Genomic DNA, 24,729 nt, shown 5'->3' on the forward strand with positions numbered 1-24,729 from the left:
GCAGTTGAAAAAGTATCATATCACATGCAACTCTACAGCAGGAAGACAGTCTGTTGAATGTTCTCCAAGGGGATGATGCAGTTGAAAAAGTATCATATCACATGCAACTCTACAACAGGAAGACAGTCTGTTGAATGTTCTCCATACCTCTTCTCAAGGTTTTGAGAGTATTTTAGCATTTCTAAGTGATACTTAAAAAGGGTTAAATCTGGGTCTAACTCTCACTTTTTGACAGGGTAGCTGACATATACCTGAAGTCCAAAGAGCCTCATTGAGAATGCAATACTGTGTTCTTACTTAAAAGGAGATGGAGATATGGCATTTTTCAATTTACTTACATGAGTTCTACAGAAAGCACCTCATTGAGAACCAGTTAAATCAAGAAGATGGAAAAAGAATAGTTGTCTTTAGCTAAAGCAGAAGAGCATAGAGGCCACTGAAGTGAGGAAGGCAGAGTATAGTTCTATCAAGACAAGTCACGTCTTCCAGGACATGGCAGCCATTCAATTAGAACACAAGGGGAGGGCATGTGTGTAATCCAGCTTCTGCTATCTGGTTACTCGGGAGCCCACCTTAACCAGATGACACTATTTTTGTGGCTGTGATAACAGCTTGCTTCTCTAATTTCTTAGATATATCACTAGTCATGGAATGTACATTATTTCCTGACAAATACTTTCTATTTGACACGTGGGAAGTAGTAAAAGTAGAACCACTATCAGAAATTATTTATATGTGCATCCTTCAAAGAAAATCATTGTCTCCACATATATGTCTTAGAGGTTCTTCCTCATATGTGACTGCATCATTTCCAACAATGGCTGCACAAGTCTGGGTGCACCTCTCAAAAAACAAATGGTTTTTCTGTGAGTAAAACTCTCCAAGGTTGAAGTGGCAAATAACTTTAATAAACAAACACTCAACTAACTAGATTCCATATAGATATAGCATACAACTTGTCTTTTCCTTTTATATCCAAGAGGTTGTAACAATGTGTCCTAGTAGTGCTTTTATGGGGTTGTAGCAGAGAGAAGGTCTGGCCAGGCTGTTTTGCACAGTTCCAATCTATCGGCTGCCTTCAGAGAAGTTTTGCTAAATTGCTTCAAGAGTACAACACCTCTGCAAATGTCACAGTTGCTCCTGGCATCCTCCAGTTTTCCCTAATATCCCACCACCACTTTACAATGGCCATTCTCATTGTCTGGTGATTCCTTTAATCAGATTCCTAAAGAGTTGGCATGATAATCAGCATGGCAAAATGTAATCTCTAGTTGCTAACTGACTTTCATTGAGTAATATATTATCATTATTGTAGTTTATCTGATTCAAAATGGCACTGTTACTGTATGCATATATATTATTTTCATAATCAAAAAATTAATTTTGCAATGCTCCAATGCAGGCTTATTAGTTTTCTATTGCTGCTGTAACAAATTACCACATACTTAGCAGCATAGAAAAACACAGATTTATTATATCATGGTTTCTGTGTGTCAGGAGTCTGGTGAGCTTAGCTGGGTTTCTGCTCAAGAAATTCGCAAGGCTGGTATCAGAATGTTAGCAGGAATGCAGTCCTTTCTGGATATGGGGATGAAACCACATCTAGGCTCATTCGGGTCTCAGGAGGATTCAATTCCTTGTAGTTGTAGGACTGAGGTCCACATTTCCTTCCTGGTTGATAACCAGGGGTTGTTTTCAGCTTTTAGAGGCTGCCCATATTATTTGGCTTGTGACCCTCATCCTTCATCTTCAAAGTCAGCAATAGCAGGGTGAGTCCTTCTTACCTTGCATCTCTCTGACTATAGCTGGGAAAGACTTTCCAATTTTAATGGCTCATGTGATTAAACTGGATCTACTCACATAATCCAGGATAAATGCCCCATCTCAATGCTCTTACCCTTAATCCCATCTGCAAAGTCCCTTCTGACATGTAATATAATATATTCAAAAGTTATGGGGGTTAGGATATGGGCATCTTTGGGGGACCACATTCTCTTTACCATACAGGGGGTGATGACTTATGCAGTCCAGGGGCCAAATCTGGCTTGCTACCTACTTTGTAAATGATATTTTGTTGTAACAGAGCCACATCCATTTTTATATATTGTCTCTGGTTGCTGTCACACTACAATAGCATAGCTGAGTAGATGTGACAAAGACCATTATAACTCATATATCTAACCTGACTCAACTGAAAATGTTTGCTGACCCCTGCTCCAACAATAGCATAATTAGTCTAAAATCTTTTTGAAGAATATCAGTATTGTATTATGAATAAGAATAAACTGAATGTGAAATGTAAGTGGGAAGAATGCTTACTCAATTTTTGGAATTTAGGATAAAACCCCCCCCCCAAAAAAAAAAACTGTAGCTAGAGAATAATTTCTATCTCAATTTCAGCCGTTGGCAGCACCATCAATCTACTTGTCTAGTTAGCATTTCAAGACTCTCCCATGAGAACTACGAAGGGGTTTAAGTAGGCAAAACATCAGAAATCTTTTCCAAATGGACGGAAGCTAGGGTAGAAAAGTAATTTTAAAAGTAAAGGGATATGGGCTTCCCTGGTGGCGCAGTGGTTGAGAGTCCGCCTGCCGATGCAGGGGACACTGGTTCGTGCCCCGGTCCAGGAAGATCCCACATGCCACAGAGAGGCTGGGCCCGTGAGCCATGGCCGCTGAGCCTGTGCGTCTGGAGCCTGTGCTCCGCAACGAGAGAGGCCACAACAGTGAGAGGCCCACGTACAGCAAAAAAAAAAAAAAAAAAAAAAAAAAAAAAAAAAAAAAAAAAAAAATTAAAAAGATTAAAACGCCCCCTTTTAGAAATTATAGATGTATAGAATGAACTTCTTTAAGCTTTTCCAAGTGATTTTTAATTCGCTGGGTTTGCTATTCATGGAAATACTCACTGATGAATGTTGGAATTTCTTTTCATTGTTTCTCATGCTAATGGTAAAAAGCATATTCATCACAGTTTTCCATGGTGTTTTCCACTATGATTTACAAAGGCCATGGCTCATGATTAATTTTAGTTTATACACATAAAACAAACTCCTTAATTTGTTAGCTAGATCCTGTTACTATGCCAACAAATACAGCAAAGAAAATAAAACCGCAAGCCCCAATTGCCATGAGATCGTTTGTGAATATGACCCATCTGAGAACTACAAAAAAAACCCAGTGGATTTTCCTCAATCCTGAAAGATAGTAGGTTGGCCCTACCTAGACCATGAGAGTTGCTGCTTAGAGGAAGAAATAAAAAGAAAGGCGAAAATAGACTGCAGAGGCTGCAGGCCAGGGGAGTTCAGTGTGTCCTTCCACCAGAAATGGAACTACATTTAAGACTTTTTATTTGAAAAAAGTGAACTTTCAGGCTTGCAAAGTTGATAGAGCATGAGATAACTAAAATGCATTTATTTTCTTATTCTTCTAACTCATCTTTTAATGATAAGGATGTTATATATCTTGGGAATTCACAGCAGGCTCAGACCTGTCAGGACCAAGGCATCCTAATGGTGGGTGTGAGCATATATGCATGCGTGTTTGCTTATGTGTGCACATATAGATCCATTCTGCTGCACTTATTTAGGTTCCAATAACGACTTTCAATAAATGTATTAACTTTCCTTGCACATTATGGAACCTAACAATATTGTTAAGTATAAATGTAACACTGAAGAGACCTTAAGTAATATGAAAAACAAAATTCTTTTTTTCAGAAAAGCAAACTTGGTATTTCCTATAATCAAGCAATTGCTATGCCCAAGCACTAAGGACCACAAACTCAGACTCTACAGATTCCTATAACAATAAAGCCATGAACCTAGAAAACAGAACTAAGAATACTATCTTACTCTTTAATGACTTACGAGCTGGTTAAAACTGCAAATGGCTTTGCTGAATACAATTTGAAATTTCAAGATTTCATGTTCTATTATCTATTCCTACCAGTTCCCAAGGGCCTATTACACTTAACATACTTTAAATGTTATTTATTTAAAAGTTTTTTTTAAAGAACATGTTTTGTTTAAATAATGTTAACAGGCTTTTCCCTAGACTCATTATAACTATTAATTTCCTTCCTTCATATTTTTTGCACATGGTGTATACAACAGATATAATTTGCAAGTCGTTATTCTCTTCTGAGCTTAGAAAAGGGCAGCAGATACATTTGCTATAAGAAAATAGGTGAAAGTAGACAGTCTTGATATAAGCAAGATGTCATATCTAAAATAGCTCAACTTTGAAGGCAATACCAATGATAATACATCTGTATCTACATAGTTATAATGAAATTTCAGCTTGTTCTAATCAATTTTAATTTTCATGCTTAAGATACATCTTTTCTTCACAATTTAGTGAAGACTATTATATGTCAGCATAGGCTCTTCTGACTATCTCTTCAATGAAAATAAATTAAAATCAGAGCATACTTTACAAGACACTCAATAAACCAGTCATATATTCCTTCCCTCAGTGTACATTAAAGTCCTCAACAAAATCTAATCTGCATGGTAAGTATAAATATCAATGCAACAAGCACTGGAAATTTTAAACAGTAGAACGTGAAGGACTGTAGGTGTGGTAAGACAACTGTGTGGGAGGTATCTATAAAGTGGAGGGAAGGGACTTCCCTGGTTGTCCAGTGGTTAAGACTCCACCTTTCAATGCAGGGGCTGCGGGTTCTATCCCTGGTCGGGGAGCTAAGATCCCACATGCCTCGCAGCCAAAACACCAAAACATAAAACAGAAGCAATATTGTAAGAAATCCAATAAAAACTTTAAAAAGCAAAGTGGAGGAAAGAAATGAGGGATGGAGCAGCCCAGAGAATCTCCACCATGTGGCTGGGAATCAGGATGGCCTCTGAGGACAGGCAAAGGTGGGCACTGTTCCTGACACAGGACGGACGCGGGTGGGAACACCTCGAGGCAATTTCTTCTCCAGACTAAACTTTTCTTCTTGTCTCTCAGGTCATTTGTGTAATGGATTTGTCTATATTCTCTTAAATCTAGGCCTTCCAGAGTATAGTATTGTTTTAGGAATCTGGTCAACTTACTCAACTTAAAATACTGAAAGAATTAATCCTAAGTGACTTGCGGTAATCATCTCACCATTCTTATATTCTGACTTTCATTGCCACTCCAGAGTGTAGCTGGTACGTCATAAAATTTATTGACCATACACTCTGGTTTCCGTATGTAGAAAATAATTTTTTGTACATGATTTATCTCTTTTGAAATTGGGCTGACAACATGTGCCTCCAGAAAAGTTTGACTCAAAGCTTAAATCTGTTCATTTCAAATAGTTCTCTTGAATTGAAATAATGAGATTGTTTTATCAGCATTATTTTTAAGGTTACTCTTTCTTCAGCTTATGAAAGAAAATCCATTTAATTAACATGTTCTTTAAATTCTCAATAGTGATTTTATCTTTATTTAGGAAAGTTTTGTGAATGTTCATTTACAGAACTGTTTACTCCATAAGAAACAGGATATACATTCTGACATTGCATTGCTTTTTCAGTAGGCAATTCAGGGAATTATTATCTCTTACTATGTTTCACCAATGCCTATAACTGGACAGACATTACCATGATAAACAATATATACAAACAAATATGTAAATAAATATTTTCTAATACATGTTGAAGGTACACAGCTCCTTATTCAAAAATTATGTTAAATGTATCTCCTAGCTTTCAGTGCAGTGATGAGATTAGGGTCATTAAAGGTATGAGGAGGTAGATATAACAGAAATAAAATACATTGTCAAAGTTAGATAGAAGCCGTATGGTCACATTTTGGCAAAACTGGGAAAAGGCCGAATAGTTTAAGTATCAATCATGATGTTTAAAACTTACTGCTGAGAGATTTGAGATTTTCATTAAACAATGTAGGAAGCTGGAACACCTTTGCAAAAAGTGGTTTATAAGGAAGATAATTGTCATTTTTAATAAAATGAAGTGGAGTTTTTTAAAATCAGAAATTATAAAATACCAGAAATGTACAGGTTTTGTAAACTAAAGGATGTGAAAATCAATTTCATCATTTCATTCACTAACTATATGAACTTGGGAAAATCACAATCATTTTGTGCTTTCATTAATTGTATGCAAAAGTCAAGTTCATAGAAACTTTGCAAGGGATTAAAAGAAAAGCTATGTATATGCAACATATGAGACAGTTTAACACAGGAATTGTAAAAGCATAATTAAGAAATTCTTAATAGGAATCACTTTCCTTGCCCCTTAAATCAATGATTTAGGTATTTAAGGTGGATGTATAAAGGATAAGTAGATATTTTAAGTTTCTACATAAGGTCTGAACAAGGCCTAAAGAATTTCAGTTGCAGGTGGATGGATTTAACAAAGGGTTCTTGTCATTCTGGATGGAAGAGTTGGATTTGAATCACTGGAGCACCCAAACAGTTACAAGTAGGCTCCTCTGATCCTGGGTGTAGCACTTTAAAAAGTTGCTTCACTGACTCTCCTACCCTGGGGTACCCTGGAGGACATCACTGCCCTTTGCTTTATGTCTGTAGCTTCTGTTGCTGCATGCATCTTAAACCTGTGTGTTTACATGGCAGTCCTCCTCATCATGTGGCAAGACTGGTTCTTTCATCTTGATCTCCCCCACTTCTTAGCTTAGAGCCCAATAAAGATGTGGACACTAACAAACTATTAACTATTATCCTGGAGAAATTGAAGAGAGTTCTATTATGAACAAAAGCGTAGGATAATGTGTCATTTTGTTTTTATATAATACATGTCTTCATAACAAATTAATTCATTTGCAACTCTAAAGAGTTTAGAAAATGTGTTCTGGTCTTATCAGTCAAAAGAAGGACTGTTAACCTTCTTTATTATTTATTTATTTATTTATTTATTTATTTATGGCTGTGTTGGCTCTTCGTTTCTGTGTGAGGGCTTTCTCTAATTGCGGCAAGTGGGGGCCACTCCTCATCGCAGTGCGCAGGCCTCTCACTATCGCGGCGTCTCGTTGTGGAGCACAGGCTCCAGTCACGCAGGCTCAGTATTTGTGGCTCACGGGGCCAGTTGCTCCGCGGCATGTGGGATCTTCCCAGAGCAGGGCTCGAACCTGTGTCCCCTGCATTGGCAGGCAGATTCTCAACCACTGCGCCACCAGGGAAGCCCTGTTAACCTTCTTTAAAAGGTAAATTCTACAAGCAACTCAATGCCAAGTGGATGATACTTACATTAGCCAAATGAGCTAGTTCTATCTCCAGGAATGAATCAGTTGTCTTGGGTTCAGGCCTTATGGTGACCACGATGATTTTGGAATTAACGACAGTATAATTTCTGAAACAGAATAATTATGATTAAAAGGAGACAGGATTGATGATGAATATGAATTCCTACTGTTCGATACATGTTGTGATGACATTTTTAATAAATGTATCCTAAGTAAAGACATAGAAACATCACTCAAATAGATTTAAAACATGATACTGAACTACTATTCATGGAAAGATATAGTTGATTTTTTGTTATAAATATACCCGATCTGGAACTAGAAAACTTTAGGGGGAGAAAGCTGTTGCTGACTGTTACCATTTTAAAGGCAAGAAAGATGGAAAAGCAATAGCACTAACAATTACTTAAATCTGATTCACCTGCAAGACAGGTGGATCATGAATTCAAAACTTCAGGCAATTTTTAAATGAATATAATCCATTCATCTCAAGGTGGACCTAACAGTTTGGTTTTCCAAAAGACCAAATATTCTTCTTGCAAAGTGCTGTTTTGGTGGGGTTTTTTTAGACTATCTCAAAATTTGTTAAGATAAATGATTAGAAAGTGGTGTAGAATGAAAACAAGTAGAAACTAAATATCAATAAACTTTGTTGCTAATTACTGACCATCATTCATTTCAAGAATAGAGATTTACAGGCCACTTCTTTATCTCAACATGCTAGATGTAAAGAACATATTTATAACAGGTAGCAAGACAAAGTCACTTTATTTTTTTCCTATTTTTTGTTGTTTAAGGCGTTATTTATAGGTAATAAAATTCATCAACTTTAAGTGGACAGTTTAGAGCTTTTGGTAACTGTATGCTACAATGCAAGCACCACCAAATCCAGACAGACAATCCTCCACAGTTTCCTTGAGCCCCTTTGCACTTGATCCCCACACCCCTCCCCATGGTTCCAGGAAACCATGGACATATTGTCACTATAATTATGTCTCTGTAGAATTTCATTATATAGAATCATACATTACATAGACTTTTGTGTTTGACTTAATTCACTCATCATAATGTTTTTGAGGTTTATCAGTCCTGTTTCTCTTTATAGCTCAGTAGTATTTCATGACATTGAATTTGTGATCTATTCATCAGTTAAGTAAGCAACCTTTAGGTTACTTCTGATTTTTAGCTTTTATGATTTTTAGCAGCTATTCATATTTGCCTATTATGAATAATTGGTATACATACATTCTGGATGGACATATATTTTCATGTCTTGAGTAAATAACTATGAGTGGAATTGCTTGCTCATGTGGTAAAAGCATGTTTAATTTTAAAAGTTACTGCCATACAGTTTTCTAAAATGGCTGTATCATCAAAGTCATATAATTCTAATATCATAGAACCTCACATTCTTTGTGAAAATATTTTCTCTAATGGGCTGATTTTTGCCACAAAATTTCACCAGAAAAAATGCCAACTATGCCACACTTGGAGGAATATTTAGTAGCAGAGGAACTATAAACATATTCTGAGTGGGATAACATTTTTTAACCCATATCTTTACTAGTGTCAAATAACAAATTCTAGAACACTCAGGAAGTTTCATGGTACCCAGCCTAACAGAAAAATAGTAAAAATCAACAAAGTATAAATTTGTCTTCAGTATTCCTTAAGAGGAAGGTGGTTGTAAACAGAGAAAGTTGGTTGACTGTTATTTATTTTATTTAATACTAAATAGGTTGGGCTTCCCTGGTGGCGCAGTGGTTAAGAATCTGCCTGCCAGTGCAGGGGACACAGGTTTGAGCCCTGGTCAGGGAAGATCCCACCACTAAGCCCATGCACCACAACTACTGAGCCTGCTCTATAGATACCGTAAGCCACAACTACCAGATCCCTTGCACCTAGAGCCCATGCTCTGCAACAAGAGAAGACACCACAGTGAGAAGCGTGTGCACCATAACAGAGTAGCCCCTGCTCGCTGCAACTATAGAAAGCCTGCACCCAGCAATGAAGACCCAATGCAGCCAAAATAAAATAAATAAATTTATTAAAGAAAAATACTAAATGAGTCAACTGAAGGTAAGGGGCATTGAGAAGCATATGGAAGTAAGCTCTAAATGTCAAGCTTCCTTTGCAAACTCACTCTTCCCTGTTTCTCTGTGAGCAAAAGTAATCAGGGGATCAAGTGAGAATAGATGGGATTAACTGTGAGGTGATACCAGTTGATTAATTATGTTAACAGATCTGACAGGATTCCCAGAAAATGACTATATATATATATCTTGTCCCATATATATATAACTTGGAGTTGGGGAAAAAGTTAATCTGCCACTACCAAAAAAATTTATGGCGGTTTCTCCCAAAGAACAGTCCTGGGACAGAGATGCAAGTTCCTTTTTCAGGAATGAATACATTTGAGTTCAGGTTTAGTTATCTGAAACAAAAATATTTACACATCACACAAACGCAATCTGCCCTCTTATTCTGGTCATGTTTATAATCCCATTTCCCTGCAATAAATAAAACTAAATGCTAATTTATAAACTGCTAATTTTAACAAATTTAAGTTAAATATGATAGTATACAGATTTTTATATTATTTTAGAAGTTGTATACTGATTTACTGGAAAATACAGATGTGGGTATTCCAAACAGGAATTTATAACTTGTCAAAATATTTATGAAGTTCTTCTTGTGTGTTTGGGCTTGTGGGTATTTTAGCCCTAGGAAACTGGATGGTAGAGAGCCAAGTGGCTTAGATAAGCAGCCTTCTGTAGAGTATTTACTCTGTGGCAGGTTCACCAGCTACCTAATCAGCCTGGAGGAGAAGGTCCCTAGAAGATGAAATCTGTCTTATGGCTTTTGCTAAGTATGTGTCTTGGGAATGGGGGGAGAGAGCATGTGTGTGTACGTGTGTTAACTCATTTAGACTACATCTGAGGAGGGATATGTGTCAATATATTTATGCATATGGATGTGCTTATAACATTATGTGAGTCCCCTCCCACCTTGTGTTACTACCATGTACTAGCTCTACCCCACACCCATTAATGTTATGTATGTCTCCTTCCACAAGATTATAGTTCAAGGAGGGCAAGATTTGTATCTAGCATTTACATATCCTCATTTACATTATGCATGGCACATTTTAGGGCTAACACATATTTGAATGACTTATTAAATACCACATAAACAAAAATATCAAACTTTTGGCCAATGTGATTTAAAATATAATGTCAATATCACAGTATCCAAATATTTAATGAAGGAAAAATAAGCAAATTTACATTATGCAGTGGCTCCCTTTTAAAAAAGTGTACAGTGTACAAAATTTCTTTAATTTATTCCATCAATTTATTCTAATTTGCATAAGTGAATACCTGGCTCCTCGTGTGCCATGTCAGTCTTTGTGATCTACTAATGCTTCCTGGCTGGGTTCACATTTGTATTCACTGCTGGAAAAGCAGATCTTACAGCCAAATGGATTTCATGACTAAAGTAATAAAGATCTTTCTTGTCCTTGAGATTAGCACTAGTCAGTGTCTAAAACATTTTAAAATGTGTAGAGTTCTTTATTCAAAGAAGGCTCAAGTTATTCTTCACAATTTTTACAAAGGCTTAAGGTGCTTAGGGTACATGAATCATATCTTAAAGAGAGTACAAAAGTGACTATAAAATTCAATGCAACTGTTTGAAAGAGACTCACTTTAGGTATAGGGCCATACATAGGCTGAAAATGAAAGATCTCAAATGATACTGTATACAAATAATAACCAAAAGAGAGCAGGGAAGGACATATTTGTATAAGACAAAATAGGCTTTAAGCAAAAACTGTAATAAAAGACAAAGAAGAACATTATATAATGATAATAGAGTCAATTCACCAGGAAGATATAACAATTATAAATATATGTAGCTAACAGCAGAGCACCCAAAAATATGAAGCAAACATTGGCAGAACTGAAGGGAGAAATAGACAGTAACACAATAATAGTAAACTATTTCAATACAATACCCTGCTTTAATAATGGATAGATCAATCAGTTGTAGATCCATAAGGAAACAGAGGACTTGAACAACACTATAGATCAATTGTACCTAACAGACATATACAGAACACTCCATCCAACAGTAGCTGAATATATATTCTTCTCAAGTAGATACAGAGAATTTTCCAGAATAGATCACAGGTGAGGCACAAAAAAAGTCCTAACAAATTTAAGACAACTGGAATCATACCAAGTACCTTTTCTGAACACAGTGGAATAAAACTAGAAATCAAAGGCAAAAGGAAAACTGGAAAACTCACAAATATGTGAAAAGTAAATAACACACTCTTGAACAATTAATGGGTTAAAAAATAGATCACAAGGGAAATTAGAAAATATCTTGAGACAAATGAAAACACAACATACCAAAACTTATGGGATGCAGCAAAAGCAGTACTGAAACAAAAATATATAAGGGTAAATGCCTCCTTTTAAAGAGAAGAAATCTCAGATCAATGACTTAACTTTACACCTCACAGAACTAGAATAAAAACAAACTGAACCCAAAGTTAGCTGAAGGAAGAAAATAATAAAGATTAGAACAGAGATAAATGAAATAGAGAACAGGAAAACATAGAAAACATCACCCAACTAAGAGTTGTTTGAGGAAAAAAAAAAAGATGACAAACTCTTAGCTAGAGTAACTACTAAAATAAGAAGGAAAACTCAACAAAAATCAGAAATCAAGATGGGACATTGCAACTGATGCCACAGAAATAAAAGGATCATTAGAGACTACTATGAAAAATTCTATGACAACAAACTGAATAACTTAGAAGAAGCAGATAAATTCCTATAAACATACAACCTACCAAGATTGATTCATGAATAAGTTTAAAAATCTAAGCAGACCTATAACTAGGAAGGACATTAAATCAGTAATGAAAAACCTCTTGAGAAGAAAAAAAAAAAAAAAAAAAAAAAGCCAAGGACCAGATGGCTTCACTGAATAATTCCACTGAGCATTTAAAGAATAATTAACACCAATTCTTCTCAAAATCTTCCAAAACATTAAAGAGGAGAGTATATTTTCAAACGTATTTTATAAGGCCAGCATTACCCTGATACCAAAATCAGACAAAGATGCCTCAAGAAATAAAAACACAGGGTAATACTGATATTGAATATTGATGCAAAAATTCTAAACAAAATACAGAACCAAATTCAACAACACATTAAAAAGATCAAATACATGATCAAGAAGAATTTATCTCTGGGAAGCATGGTTGGTGCAACATAAGAAAATTAGTCAGTGTAAAACACCATTATTAACAGAATGAAGAACAAAACCCACAGATCATCTCAATTGATGCAGAAAAAGCATCTGAAAATTTTCAACTTCTCTCATGATAAAAATTTTCAACCAGTTAGGTTTAGAAGGAATGTACCTCAATGTAATAAAGGGTATCTATGAAAAACCCACAGCTAACATCATACTCAATGGTGAAAAACTGAAAATGTTTACTGTAAGATGAGGAACCAAGCAAGAATGTCATCTATTGCCACTTCTATTCAACATAGACCTGGAATTCTTAACAAATAGGGGGTGCCTAGTAGCCTAACAATCATACAAGAAAGAGAAATAAAAGGCAACCAATTTGGAAAGCAAAAACCAAAATCATCTCTTTTAGTAGATAGAATGATCTTACATGTAGAAATCCCTAAAGATTCCACAAAACCCTTTTAGAACTAATAAACAATGTGGAAAAGTTACAAGATACAACACTGACACACAAAAATCAGTTGCATTTCTATATACTAACAATGAATCATCTAAAAAGGAAATTAAGGAAACAATCCTATTTACAACAGCATTAAAGAGAATAAAATACTTAGGAATAAACTAAACTAAGGAAGTGAAGTACTGCACACTGAAAACCTGAAAATATTGTTGAAAGAAATCAAAGAAGACACAAACAAATGGAAAGACATCATATCTTCATGAACTGGAAGACTTAATATTGTTCAAATTTCCATAATACTTAAATCAATCTACAGACCAATGCAATCCATATCAAAATACTAATGACTTTTTTGCAGGAATAGACAAAAAAAATCCTAAAATTCATATGGAATCTGAAAGGACCCTGAAGAGCCAAAATGATCTTTAAAAAGAATATGAAAGCTGGAGGTCTCATACTTTCTGATTTCAAAACATGTTACAAAACTACAGTAGGTCAAAACCGTACAGTACTGACATAAAGACAGAGACTGATGGAATAGAATAGAGAGCTCAGAAATAAACTTTCACATATATGGTCAAATTATCTTTCACAGGGTTGCCAAGGCTACGCAGTGAGGAAAGGATAATCTCTTGAAAAAATGTTGCTGGGAAAACATCCCATGTTTTAAGTATCCACATGCAAAAGAATGAAGTTGAACACTTACATTGCACCATATATCAAAATTAACTTAACATGGGTTAAAGATCTAAACATAAGATTTGAAACAATAAAACTCTTAGAATAAAACATAAGAGAAGAGCTTCATGACACTGAATTTAGCAATGATTTCTTTGATATGACACCAAAAGTACAGGCAACAAAAGGTAAAATAGGTATATGGTACAACATCAAACTTAAAAACCGTAAAGAAAACAACTGACAGAGTTAAAAGGCAATCTATGTATAAGACAGAATATTTATAAGCCATATATATAATAAAGGGTTAATATTGAGAATATATAAAGAAATACTAAAATTCCACAATAAAACCAAATAAATTAAAAAGATTAAAGATAAATTTTTAAAAGATTAAAAAGAGACAAGACTTAGATATCTCTCTGAAGATTATATACAAAAGGCCAATAATACATGAGAAAACACTCTACATCACTAATCATCATGGAAATGCAGGTCAAAATCACAAGGAAATATTCCTTCACATCCCTTAGGATGGCCAGGATCAAAAAAACCAGAAAATAACGTGTTGACAAGGTTGTGGAGAAACCAGAAGGCTTCAGCACTGTGGTGGTAATATAAAATGGTGAAGCTGCTATGGAAAATAGTAGGCAGAGTCTTAAAAAAATAAAAAATATAGTTACCATATGATCTAGAAATCCCACTCCTAGGTATATATGCAAAAAAATTGAACTGAGAGGACCTCCCTGGTGGCACAGTGGTTAAGAATCTGCTTGCCTAATGCAGGGGACACGGGTTCGGCCCCGGTCCAGGAAGACGCCACATGCCACGGAAAAACTAAACCCGAGCTCCACAACTACTGAGCCTGCGCTCTAGAACCCATGTGCCACAACTACTGAGCCCATGTGTCAATACTACTGAAGCCCACGTGCCTAGAACCCATGCTTCACAAAAAAGAGAAGGCACCAAAATGAGAAGCCTGCACACCACAGCTAAGAGCAGCCACCACTCACTGCAACTAGAGAAAGCCCACAGGCAGCAACGAAGACCCAATGCAGCCAATAAATAAATAAATAAATAAATAAATTTATTTAAAAAAACTGAACTGAGGACTTCATAAATGTCACTGAGCTAAATACATTTACTTTTTTTTTTTTTTGCGGTATGCGGACCTCTCACTGTTGTGGCCTCTCCTGTCGCAGAGCACAGGCCCCGGATGCGCAGGCTCAGTGGCCATGGCTCACGAGCCCAGCCGCTCCGTGGCATGTGGGATCCTCCCAGACTGGGGCATGAACCCGTGTCCCCTGCATTAGGAGGTGGACTCTCAACCACTGTGCGACCAGGGAAGCCCAGTACATTTACTTTTAAAACTAAAATTATCCTATGGCTGCTACAAGTAAGGTTGGGCTAACTTAGAACTTTGAAAACTAACAAGAATTTCAACTACTGCAGCCCAGAGTGCTGTAGTCCCCCCTGCGTGGGCAGGAAAAGTGCAGTGAGCTTGGAGGAGGGGGCCTTGAGCGCCTCCATGAGAGTGGCCTGGCGGCAGATGGCGAGGAAGATTTGACTGCAGAATAACTCAGTGAAAACAGCACAGCTGAAAACACGGACCTTCAATGACAAAGACATGAAGCAGAGGTGCTCCCCAGACACGGCAAAAAATCATCAAAGTCCTTGCCCTCTTTTTTCCAACAGCCAGCAAAATGGAATTACCTATAAGAAAGCTTATGCCTGGACTAATACAGCCGTGTGGCTGACAGGGAATTGGTGCCCTGCCTGGGTGTCAGGTCTGAGCCTCTGAGGTGGGAGAGCTGAGTTCAGGATACTGGACAACCAGAGACCTCCTGGCCCCACATAATATCAATCAGAGAGAGCTCTCCCAGAGATCTCTGTCTCAATTCTAAGACCTAACTCAATGACCAGCAAGTTCCAGTGCTGGACTCCCCATGCCAAACAACAAGCAAGACAGGAACACAACACCACCCATTAGCAGAGAGGCTGCCTAAAATCATACTAAGTTCACAGACAGCCCAAAACACACCACCAAACATGGTCCTGCCCACCAGAAAGACAAGATCCATCCTGATCCACCAGAACAGAGGCACCAGTCTCCTGCACCAGGAAGCCTACACAACCCACTGAACCAATGTTACCCACTGGGGGCAGACACCAAAAACAATGGGAATTACGAACCTGCAGCCTGTGAAAAGGAGACCCAAACACAGTAAGTTAGGCAAAATGAGAAGACAGAGAAACACACAGAAGATGAAGCAGCAAGGCAAAAACCCACCAGACCTAACAAATGAAGAGAAAACAGGCAGTCTACCTGAAAAGGAATTCAGAGTAATGATAGTAAAGATGATCCAAAATCTTGGAAATAGAATGGAGAAAAGACAAGAAACGTGTAACAAGGACCTAGAAGAAATAAAGAGCACACAAACAATGATGAACAACACAATAAATGAAATAAAAAATTATCTAGAAGGAATCAATAGCAGAATAGCTGAGGCAGAAGACTGGATAGGTGATCTGGAAGATAAAATAGTGGAAGTAACTACTGCAGAGCAGAATAAAGAAAAAAAGAATGAAAATAATTTAGGACAGTCTCAGAGACATATGGGACAACATTAAACATACCAACATTCAAATTATAGGGGTCCCAGAAGAAGAGAAAAAGAAAGGATCTGAGAAAATATTTGAAGAGATTATAGTTGAAAACTTCCCTAACATTGGGATGAAAATAGTCAAACAAGTCCAGGAAGTGCAGAGAGTCCCATACAGGAAAAATCCAAGGAGAAACACACCAAGACACATATTAATAAAACTATCAAAAGTTAAATAAAAAGAAAATATATTAAAAGCAGCAAGGGAAAAGCAACAAATAACATACAACAGAAGCCCCATAAGGTTAACAGCTGAACTTTCAGCAGAAACTCTGAAAGCCAAAAGGGAGTGGCAGGACATATTTAAAGTGATGAAAGGGAAGAACCTACAACCAAGAATACTCTATCCAGCAAGGATCTCAATCAGATTCAATGGAGAGATTTAAACCTTTACAGACAAACAAAAGTTAAGATAATTCAACACCACCAAACCAGTTTTACAACAAATGCTCAAGGAACTTCTCTAGGCAGGAAAAGCAAGAGAAGGAAAAGACATACAATAAAAAACCCCAAACAATTAAGAAAATGGTAATAGAAACATACATATTGATAATTACCTTAAATGTAAATGGATTAAATACTCCAACCAAAGACATAGTCTGGTTGAATGGATACAGAAACAAGACCCATATGTATGCTGTCTACAAGAGACCCACTTCAGACCTAGGGACACATACAGACTGAAAGTGAGGGGATGGAAAAAAATATTCCATGCAAACGGAAATGAAAAGAAAGCTGGAGTAGCAATTCTCATATCACACAAAATAGGCTTTAAAATAAAGACTACTAAAGAGACAAAGAAGGACACTACATAAGGATCAAGGGATCAATCCAAGAAGAAGATATAACAATTGTAAATATTTATGCACAAATCATAGGAGCCCTTCAATACATAAGGCAAATGCTAAAAGCCATAAAATGGGAAATTGACAGGAACACAATCATAGTAGGGGACAGTAACACCCCACTTTCATCAATGGACAGAACATCCAAAATGAAAATAAATAAGGAAACACAAGCTTTAAATTAAACAAGATGAACTTAATTGATATTTATAGGACATTCCATCCAAAAACAACAGAATACACTTTCTTCGCAAGTGCTCATGAAATATTCTCCAGGACAGATCATATCTTGGGTCACAAATCAAGCCTTGGTAAATTTAAGAAAATTGAAATCATATCAAGTATCTTTTCTGACCACAATGTTAAGAGACTAGATATCAATTACAGGAAAAAAATCTGTAAAAAATGCAAACACATGGAGGTTAAACAATACACTACTAAATCAACAAGAGATCACTGAAAAATCAAAGAGGAAATCAAAAAATACCTAGAAAAAAAAAGACAATGAAAACACAATAATCCAAAACCTCTGGGATGCAGCAAAAGCAGTTCTAAGAGGAAAGTTTATAGCAATACAATCCTACCTCAAGAAACAAGAAACATCTCAAATAAACAACCTAACCTTACACCTAAAGCAATTAAAGAAAGAAGAACCAAAAAAACCCAAAGTTAGCAGAAGGAAAGAAAGCATAAAGATCAGATGAGAAATAAATGAAAAAGAAATGAAGGAAACAATAGCAAAGGTCAATAAAACTAAAAGCTGGTTCTTTGAGAAGATACATATAATTTAAACCATTAGCCAGACTCATAAAGAAAAAAGGGAAAAAACTCAAATCAACAGAATTAGAAATGAGAAAGGAGAAGTAACAACTGACACTGTCAATATACAAAGGATCATGAGAGATTACTACAGGTAACTATATGCCAATAAAATGGACAACCTGGAAGAAATGGACAAATTCTTAGAAAAGCACAACCTTCCGAGACCGCACCAGGAAGAAATAGAAAATATAAACAGATCAATCACAAACACTGAAATTGAAACTGTGATTAAAAATCTTCGAACAAACAAAAGCCCAAGACCAGATTGTTTCACAGGTGAATTCTATCAAACATTTAGAGAAGAGTTAACGCCTATCCTTCTCAAACTCTTCCAAAATATAGCAGAGGGAGGAACACTCCCAAACTCATTCTATGAGGCCACCATCACCGTGATACCAAAACCAGACAAAGGTATCACAAAAAAAGAAAACTATGGGCCAATATCACTGATGAACATAGATGCAAAAATCCTCAACAAAATACTAGCAAAGAGAATTCAACAGCACATTGAGAGGATCATGCACCGTGATCAAGTGGGTTTTATCCCAGGAATGAAAGAATTCTTCAATATACACAAATCAATCAATGTGATACCTCATAATAACAAACTGAAGGATAAAAACCATATGATAACCTCAACAGATGCAGGAAAAACTTTCAAAAAAATTCAACACCAATTTTTGATAAAAAAAAAAAAAAAAAAGAAAAATACCCTCCAGAAAGTAGGCATAGAGGGAACTTACCTCAACATAACAGAGGCCATACATGACAAATCCACAGCCACATCATTCTCAGTGGTGAAAAACTGAAACCATTTCCACTAAGATCAGGAACAAGACAAGGTTGCCCACTCTCACCACTAGTATTCAACATAGTTTTGAAAGTTTTAGTCACAGCAATCAGAGAAGAAAAATAAATAAAAGAATCCAAATTGGAAAAGAAGTAAAACTGTCACTCTTTGCAGATGACATGATACTATACATAGAGAATCCTAAAGATGCTACCAGAAAACAACTAGATCTAATCAATGAATTTGGTAAAGTAGCAGGATACAAAATTAATGCACAGAGATCTATTGCTGTCCTATACACTAATGATGAAAAATCTGTAAAAGAAATTAATGAAACACTCCCATTTACCATTGCAACAAAAAGAATACAATACCTAGGAATAAACTTACCTAAGGAGACAAAAGACCTGTATACATAAAACTATAAGACACTAATGAAAGAAATTAAAAATGATACAAACAAATGGAGAGATATACCATGTTCTTGGATTGGAAGAATCAACACTGTGAAAATGACTCTACTACCCAAAGCAATCTACAGATTCAATGCAATCCCTATCAAAGTACCAATGGCATTTTTCACAGAACTAGAACAAAAGATTTCACAATTTGTATGGAAACAGAAAAGATCTTGAATAGCCAAAGCAATCTTGAGAAGAAAGACTGAGCTGGAGCAATCAGGCTCCTGGACTTCAGACTGTATTACAAAGATACAGTACTCAAGGCAGTATGGTACTGGCATAAAACCAGAAATATAAATCAATGGAACAGGATAGAAAGCCCAGAGATAAACCCATGTATATATGGTCACCTCATCTTTGACAAAGGAGGCAAGAATATACAATGGAGAAAAGAGAGCCTCTTCAATTATTTTTGCCGGGAAAACTGGACAGCTGTGTGTAAAAGAATGAAATTAGAAAACTTCCTAACACCATACATAAAAATAAACCCAAAATGGTTTAAAGACATAAATATAAGCCCAGACACTATAAAACTCTTAGAGGAAAACATAGGCAGAACACTCTATGACATAAATCACAGCAAGATCCTTTTTGACCCACCTCCTAGAATAATGGAAAAAGAAGCAAAAATAAACAAATGGGACCTAGTGAAACTTAAAAGCTTTTGCACAGAAAAGGAAACCATTAACAAGATGAAAAGACAATCATCAGAATGGGAGAAAACATTTTCAAGTGAAGCAACTGACAAAGGATTAATCTCCAAAATATACAATCAGCTCATGCAGCTCAATATCAAAAAACAAACAAACAAACAAACAAGCGAATCCAAAAATGGACAGAAAACCTAAACAGACATTTCCCCAAAGAAGATATACACATGAAAGAATGCTCAACATCACTAATCATTAGAGAAATGCAAATCAAAACTACGATGAGGTATCACCTCACACAGGTCAGAATGGCCATCATAAAAAAATTCTACAAACAAGAAATGCTGGAGGGGGTGGGAAGAAGAGGGAACCCTCTTGCACTGTTGGTGGGAACGTAAATTGATACAGCCACTATGGAGAACATTATGGAGGTTCCTTAAAAAACTAAAGATAGAACTATCGTATGACCCAGCAATCCCACTATTGGGTGTATACCCTGAGAAAACCATAATTCAAAAAAGAGTCATGTACCACAATGTTCATTGCAGCACTATTTACAATAGCCAGGACATGGAAACAACCTAAGTGTCCATCAACAGAAGAATGGATAAAGAAGATATGGCACATGTATACAATGGAATATTACTTGGCCATAAAAAAGAAACAAAATTGAGTTATTTGTAGTGAGGTGGATGGACCTTGAGTCTGTCATACAGAGTGAACTAAGTCAGAAAGAGAAAACAAAATATGGTATGCTGACACATATATATGGAAGCTAAAAAAAAAAGTTTTTGAAGAACCTAGGGGCAGGACAGGAATTAAGACGCAGATGTAGAGAATGCACTTGAGTACATGGGGAGGGGGAAGTGTAAGCTGTGACAAAGTGAGAGAGTGGCATGGCCATTACACACTGCCAAATGTAAAATAGATAGCTAGTGGGATGCAGCCTCATAGCACAGGGAGGTCAGCTCAGTGCTTTCTCTCTACCTAGATGGGTGGGATGGGAGGGTGAGAGAGAGATGCAAGAGGGAGGGGATATGGGGATATATGTATACGTATAGCTGATTCACTTAGTTATACAACAGAAACTAACACACCATTGTAAAGCAATTATACTCCAAAAAGATGTTAAAAAAAGATAAAAGATAAGAAAAAAAAACTAATGAGAATTTCAAGTTAAGTTTGCTGAGGGAGGCAACACCTAGACCCACAATGAAGCCAAGTGATCAGGGATTTAAATTCACTTTCAAACAGTATGGCCCAATTAAACTCAGATTTTTGTAAAGAATGTACTGACTAGGCAATATTACAATATTTTATAGTATGAGTCATGCCAATTTGTCATCCCGATGGATAATTTTAATTTCTAATGTTCTCAATGTAGGGCATTATAAAAAGATACAGAGTATCACAAAACTACAGAATTTCATTGTAAATTCAGAATGAAGTGGGAAGGTTTAGCGTTTGGTCCTCAAGCTGAAGAAAAGGTGCTCTTGAGGGAAATCAGTACTTCAGGTCCAGTGCCTTCAGGATGTATTGGTATAAAAGTGATTGAACTAGAGACTGTCATACAGAGGGAAGTAAGTCATAAAGAGGAAAACAAATATCATATATCAATAATTTTATTACTTAATCACGTTAATTATCATATTAGTTAATTAATATTATATTAATAATATCATATATATGTAGAATCTAGAAAAATGATACAGATGAACCTATTTGCAAAGCAGAAATAGAAACATAGATTTAGAGAACAAACGTATGGACACCAAGCGGGGAAAGGGTGGGGTGGGATCAATTGGGAGATTGGGATTGATATATATACACTACTGTGTAAAAAATAGATAACTCTTGAGAACCTACTGTACAGCACAGGGAACTCTACTCAGTGCTCTGTGGTGATCTAAACAAGAAGGAAATCCAAAAAAGAGGGGATATATGTATACATATAGCTGATTCACTTTGCTGTACAACAGAAACTTAACACAACATTGTACAGCAACTATACTGCAGTACAAATTTCTTTAAAAAGTGATTATGTTTTCATTTTTGTATTATTTCCAATATTTTCTAGTTCAACTGTTATTCCTGTTTGTCTTTAATTCCTATAATATTAGGAACTCAGATGGGTTCCATTTCCTAAATGTGAAAAACATTAGCATCATTTATTTTTTATTAGGTTGGTGAACTTGACAGCAAATTTATGTGATTTTGCATTATTGATTTTTCCTTTTTAAAAGATAGTTTTCATGTTAGTGGCTAATGTGAACCTTGGGGTATTTTTTGTTGTTTATTTTTTGTCTTCTTTTTGGGGGGTTCATTTGTATTTTTCCTGGCACTATAATACTATACTGTAATTTGCATAAATTTTTAATTAGATCCTTTATGATATCTTGAGTGTTAATAACTACATTAATGTGCCTTTTTTATGTTTCTTTTCTTCTATTTTTTTCTTTTTTTTTTTTTAAACAGGACTATATTTTCCATACATCCTACCAGGAAATGTACACATTGATCCCATACTCAAAAGTATTGTAATCTTCCTATAGAACTGGAACTTGGCTTTATTAAATGAATCAGAAAATGGGTTGATTACAACTGTTTCTTGAAGTCCTTGGCTTGAATGTATGATTGGATATACTTTTGTTTCCTTAGACAAAATTTCTGTCAGATACATTCTTACAAGTGGCGTGGCATTGCTGGATCAATGAAAATGTATTTTTAAAGCCTCCTGGAGTTACGAAATTGTCCTACTAAAAGGTACTACAGTTAAAATGCTCCCCAGCTGTGTGAGAACTCACCATGCTGTGGGTAGTCATTAGTTCCCTAATGTGAATGGGGCCTGTGTGGGTGGTCTCAGCTCCCCCCAAAGGACCCCTTGCCCTTGGCTGGCCAGCTTTCAGCTATCAGCCCCAAAAGTGATCATGAAAGGTGGGAAGAGTCCAGACCTTGTTGCCCATAGGCTGTGTTGGAGCCACCAAGTTGAGGCCAAGCACCTTGAGCTGCCCATGCACAGCTACCTCCTCCTGAGCCTTTCAAGATTTTCTGTGGAAGATATATGTGTATTCAAAGGAATGTAGAAATTTGAACTGCTTAAAGGAGTAGATATGAGCATCACAGAGGCAGCAAGACAGTGGAAGTGTCCTGGTTTTGGAAGACCAAAGACTTGAGATGGACTAGAACCCACCCACCTACTGGACATATAATCTTTGGCCAGTCAGTGAGACAATAAGGTTCTCTTATCTGTAGAATGAGAGTTCTCGATGGCATAACCTTTAAAGGGCTTGCAGCACTAATGTCCACTGGCTCTATGCTTTTTACTGTAAGACATTATTCCAAAGAATACAGTTGGGAGGCTGAGAATAGCCCTTACTTAGTTTGGACTTGAGTAGAGCACATTTCCTTCAGATGAAGGCATAATTTGAATCTACTTAATTGTAAAAGGAAAGACAACCTAGCAGTAAAATTGAAATTGCAGCTTGAAGAATAGTCAAATGCATATTAGGGCAAGAGAAGAAAAAGAAATATCAAAATGAAAGAGTCAACATGACAAGTTACTTCTGTCTTTGTAGGAAGGAAAATTTCTAAATTATATCTATTCAAAACATTATGTCAAGTTCTCCTTTTGGGCCCCCATGAGGGGAATTATGCAAAGTATTGTATTAAAATATTGTATCAAAGTATAAAATTTCTGGCGACTTAACAGCAAGCCTAACATTATTCTGTGTCTGGGAAACTTGGCTCCAAAATATTCAGCAGATAATTATTAGTAAAATGATCACAGAAGAAAATGTGTCACGAAAATTTAGTAAATAATAAGTAAACATATAGAGCAAATTTGTGTATTTTTTCATGCTGAATAAGAAGATATTTCCTTTTCTATTCTATTGGGTTCAATTCACACAGTTGAATTTTACAGTAAAACAACAGAATATATGTATTTTATTCCTTTGTTCCTAAAATATTTGAATAGTGTAAACACTAAACTATGTACCTCATTTTTTAAAAAAATGGCTTATATAGAATATTTTATCAGGTAAGACAGTTATTCCAGTAAACATTTCTTGGAACTGTATTATTTATTAAGCACTGTTCTGGGAGTTTTGACAGTAGAGGAGATTTAAAATCATTAAGACATTTCAGTGAGGAGGGTTGTTGCTTAGTAAATGTTTGTTAAGTGACTATAAGACAAAGACATCACCCTTGTCCTTTGAAAGGCTTATTCTATTCACTAAACTTTCTGGAACAACATTTTGAAAAGGAAAAAAAAAACCAAAAAACAAACAAACAAACAAAAAAACAAGCCGAGATTGCTTAGTGGTTACCTTATTTTACAGTACGAAGTAAAAGAAAATGAGAAGTAAATGCTAATATTTCACTTTTCAAATAGTGCTTAAACAAACTTTTCATCCTGAACATTCTATTGTAATTATTTCTAATGAATCCAAAGGTGAATATTGTTTTTCTATATTCATTTACCTAATTATACTTAGAAAGTGTGAGTGGGTAGACATATTCATAATTCTTATACAAAGGTTATTAAGAACTTCAAGCTAAAAAAAATATGTCAGAACGCCACAACACTACAATTTTACTGAAATAAAGACAGGGGATTTTTGAAGTTAAAAAGAACCTTTGAGTCCAACCCCACGATTTATAAAGTCAGTGACTTGCCCAAAGGCTAATCTGCATCTGTTTGTGTCCCAGGTAGTACTAGGGGGTGCAGTTCTGGACTTTTCCCAGTTTTACCCATTCAACCGCCCACAATATTGTCATTAGTCCACCCACAACAGACCACTACCTCTGCAATAATTTCAAAAATGTTGAAACACTTTTTTTTTACAAAAAGGCTGATATCCCTAGATACACTTCCAATTC

At 36.0% G+C, this 24,729-nt stretch overlaps 1 protein-coding gene across 1 annotated transcript in view; it reads right to left on the reverse strand.

Annotated features, from left to right (window-relative positions):
* Positions 1-24,729, reverse strand: part of ADGRB3 (adhesion G protein-coupled receptor B3) — a gene marked incomplete at both ends in the record, with an annotated part of 799,939 nt that overhangs the window by 344,074 nt on the left and 431,136 nt on the right. The window contains one exon of the mRNA XM_079716603.1: positions 7,213-7,315. Coding sequence (XP_079572729.1) covers positions 7,213-7,315 — 103 coding nt within the window. The remainder of the gene's footprint in view (positions 1-7,212; positions 7,316-24,729) is intronic.

This window comes from Hyperoodon ampullatus (genome assembly GCF_949752795.1).
Source record: "Hyperoodon ampullatus genome assembly, chromosome: 12".
Taxonomy (NCBI): Eukaryota; Metazoa; Chordata; class Mammalia; order Artiodactyla; family Ziphiidae; genus Hyperoodon; species Hyperoodon ampullatus.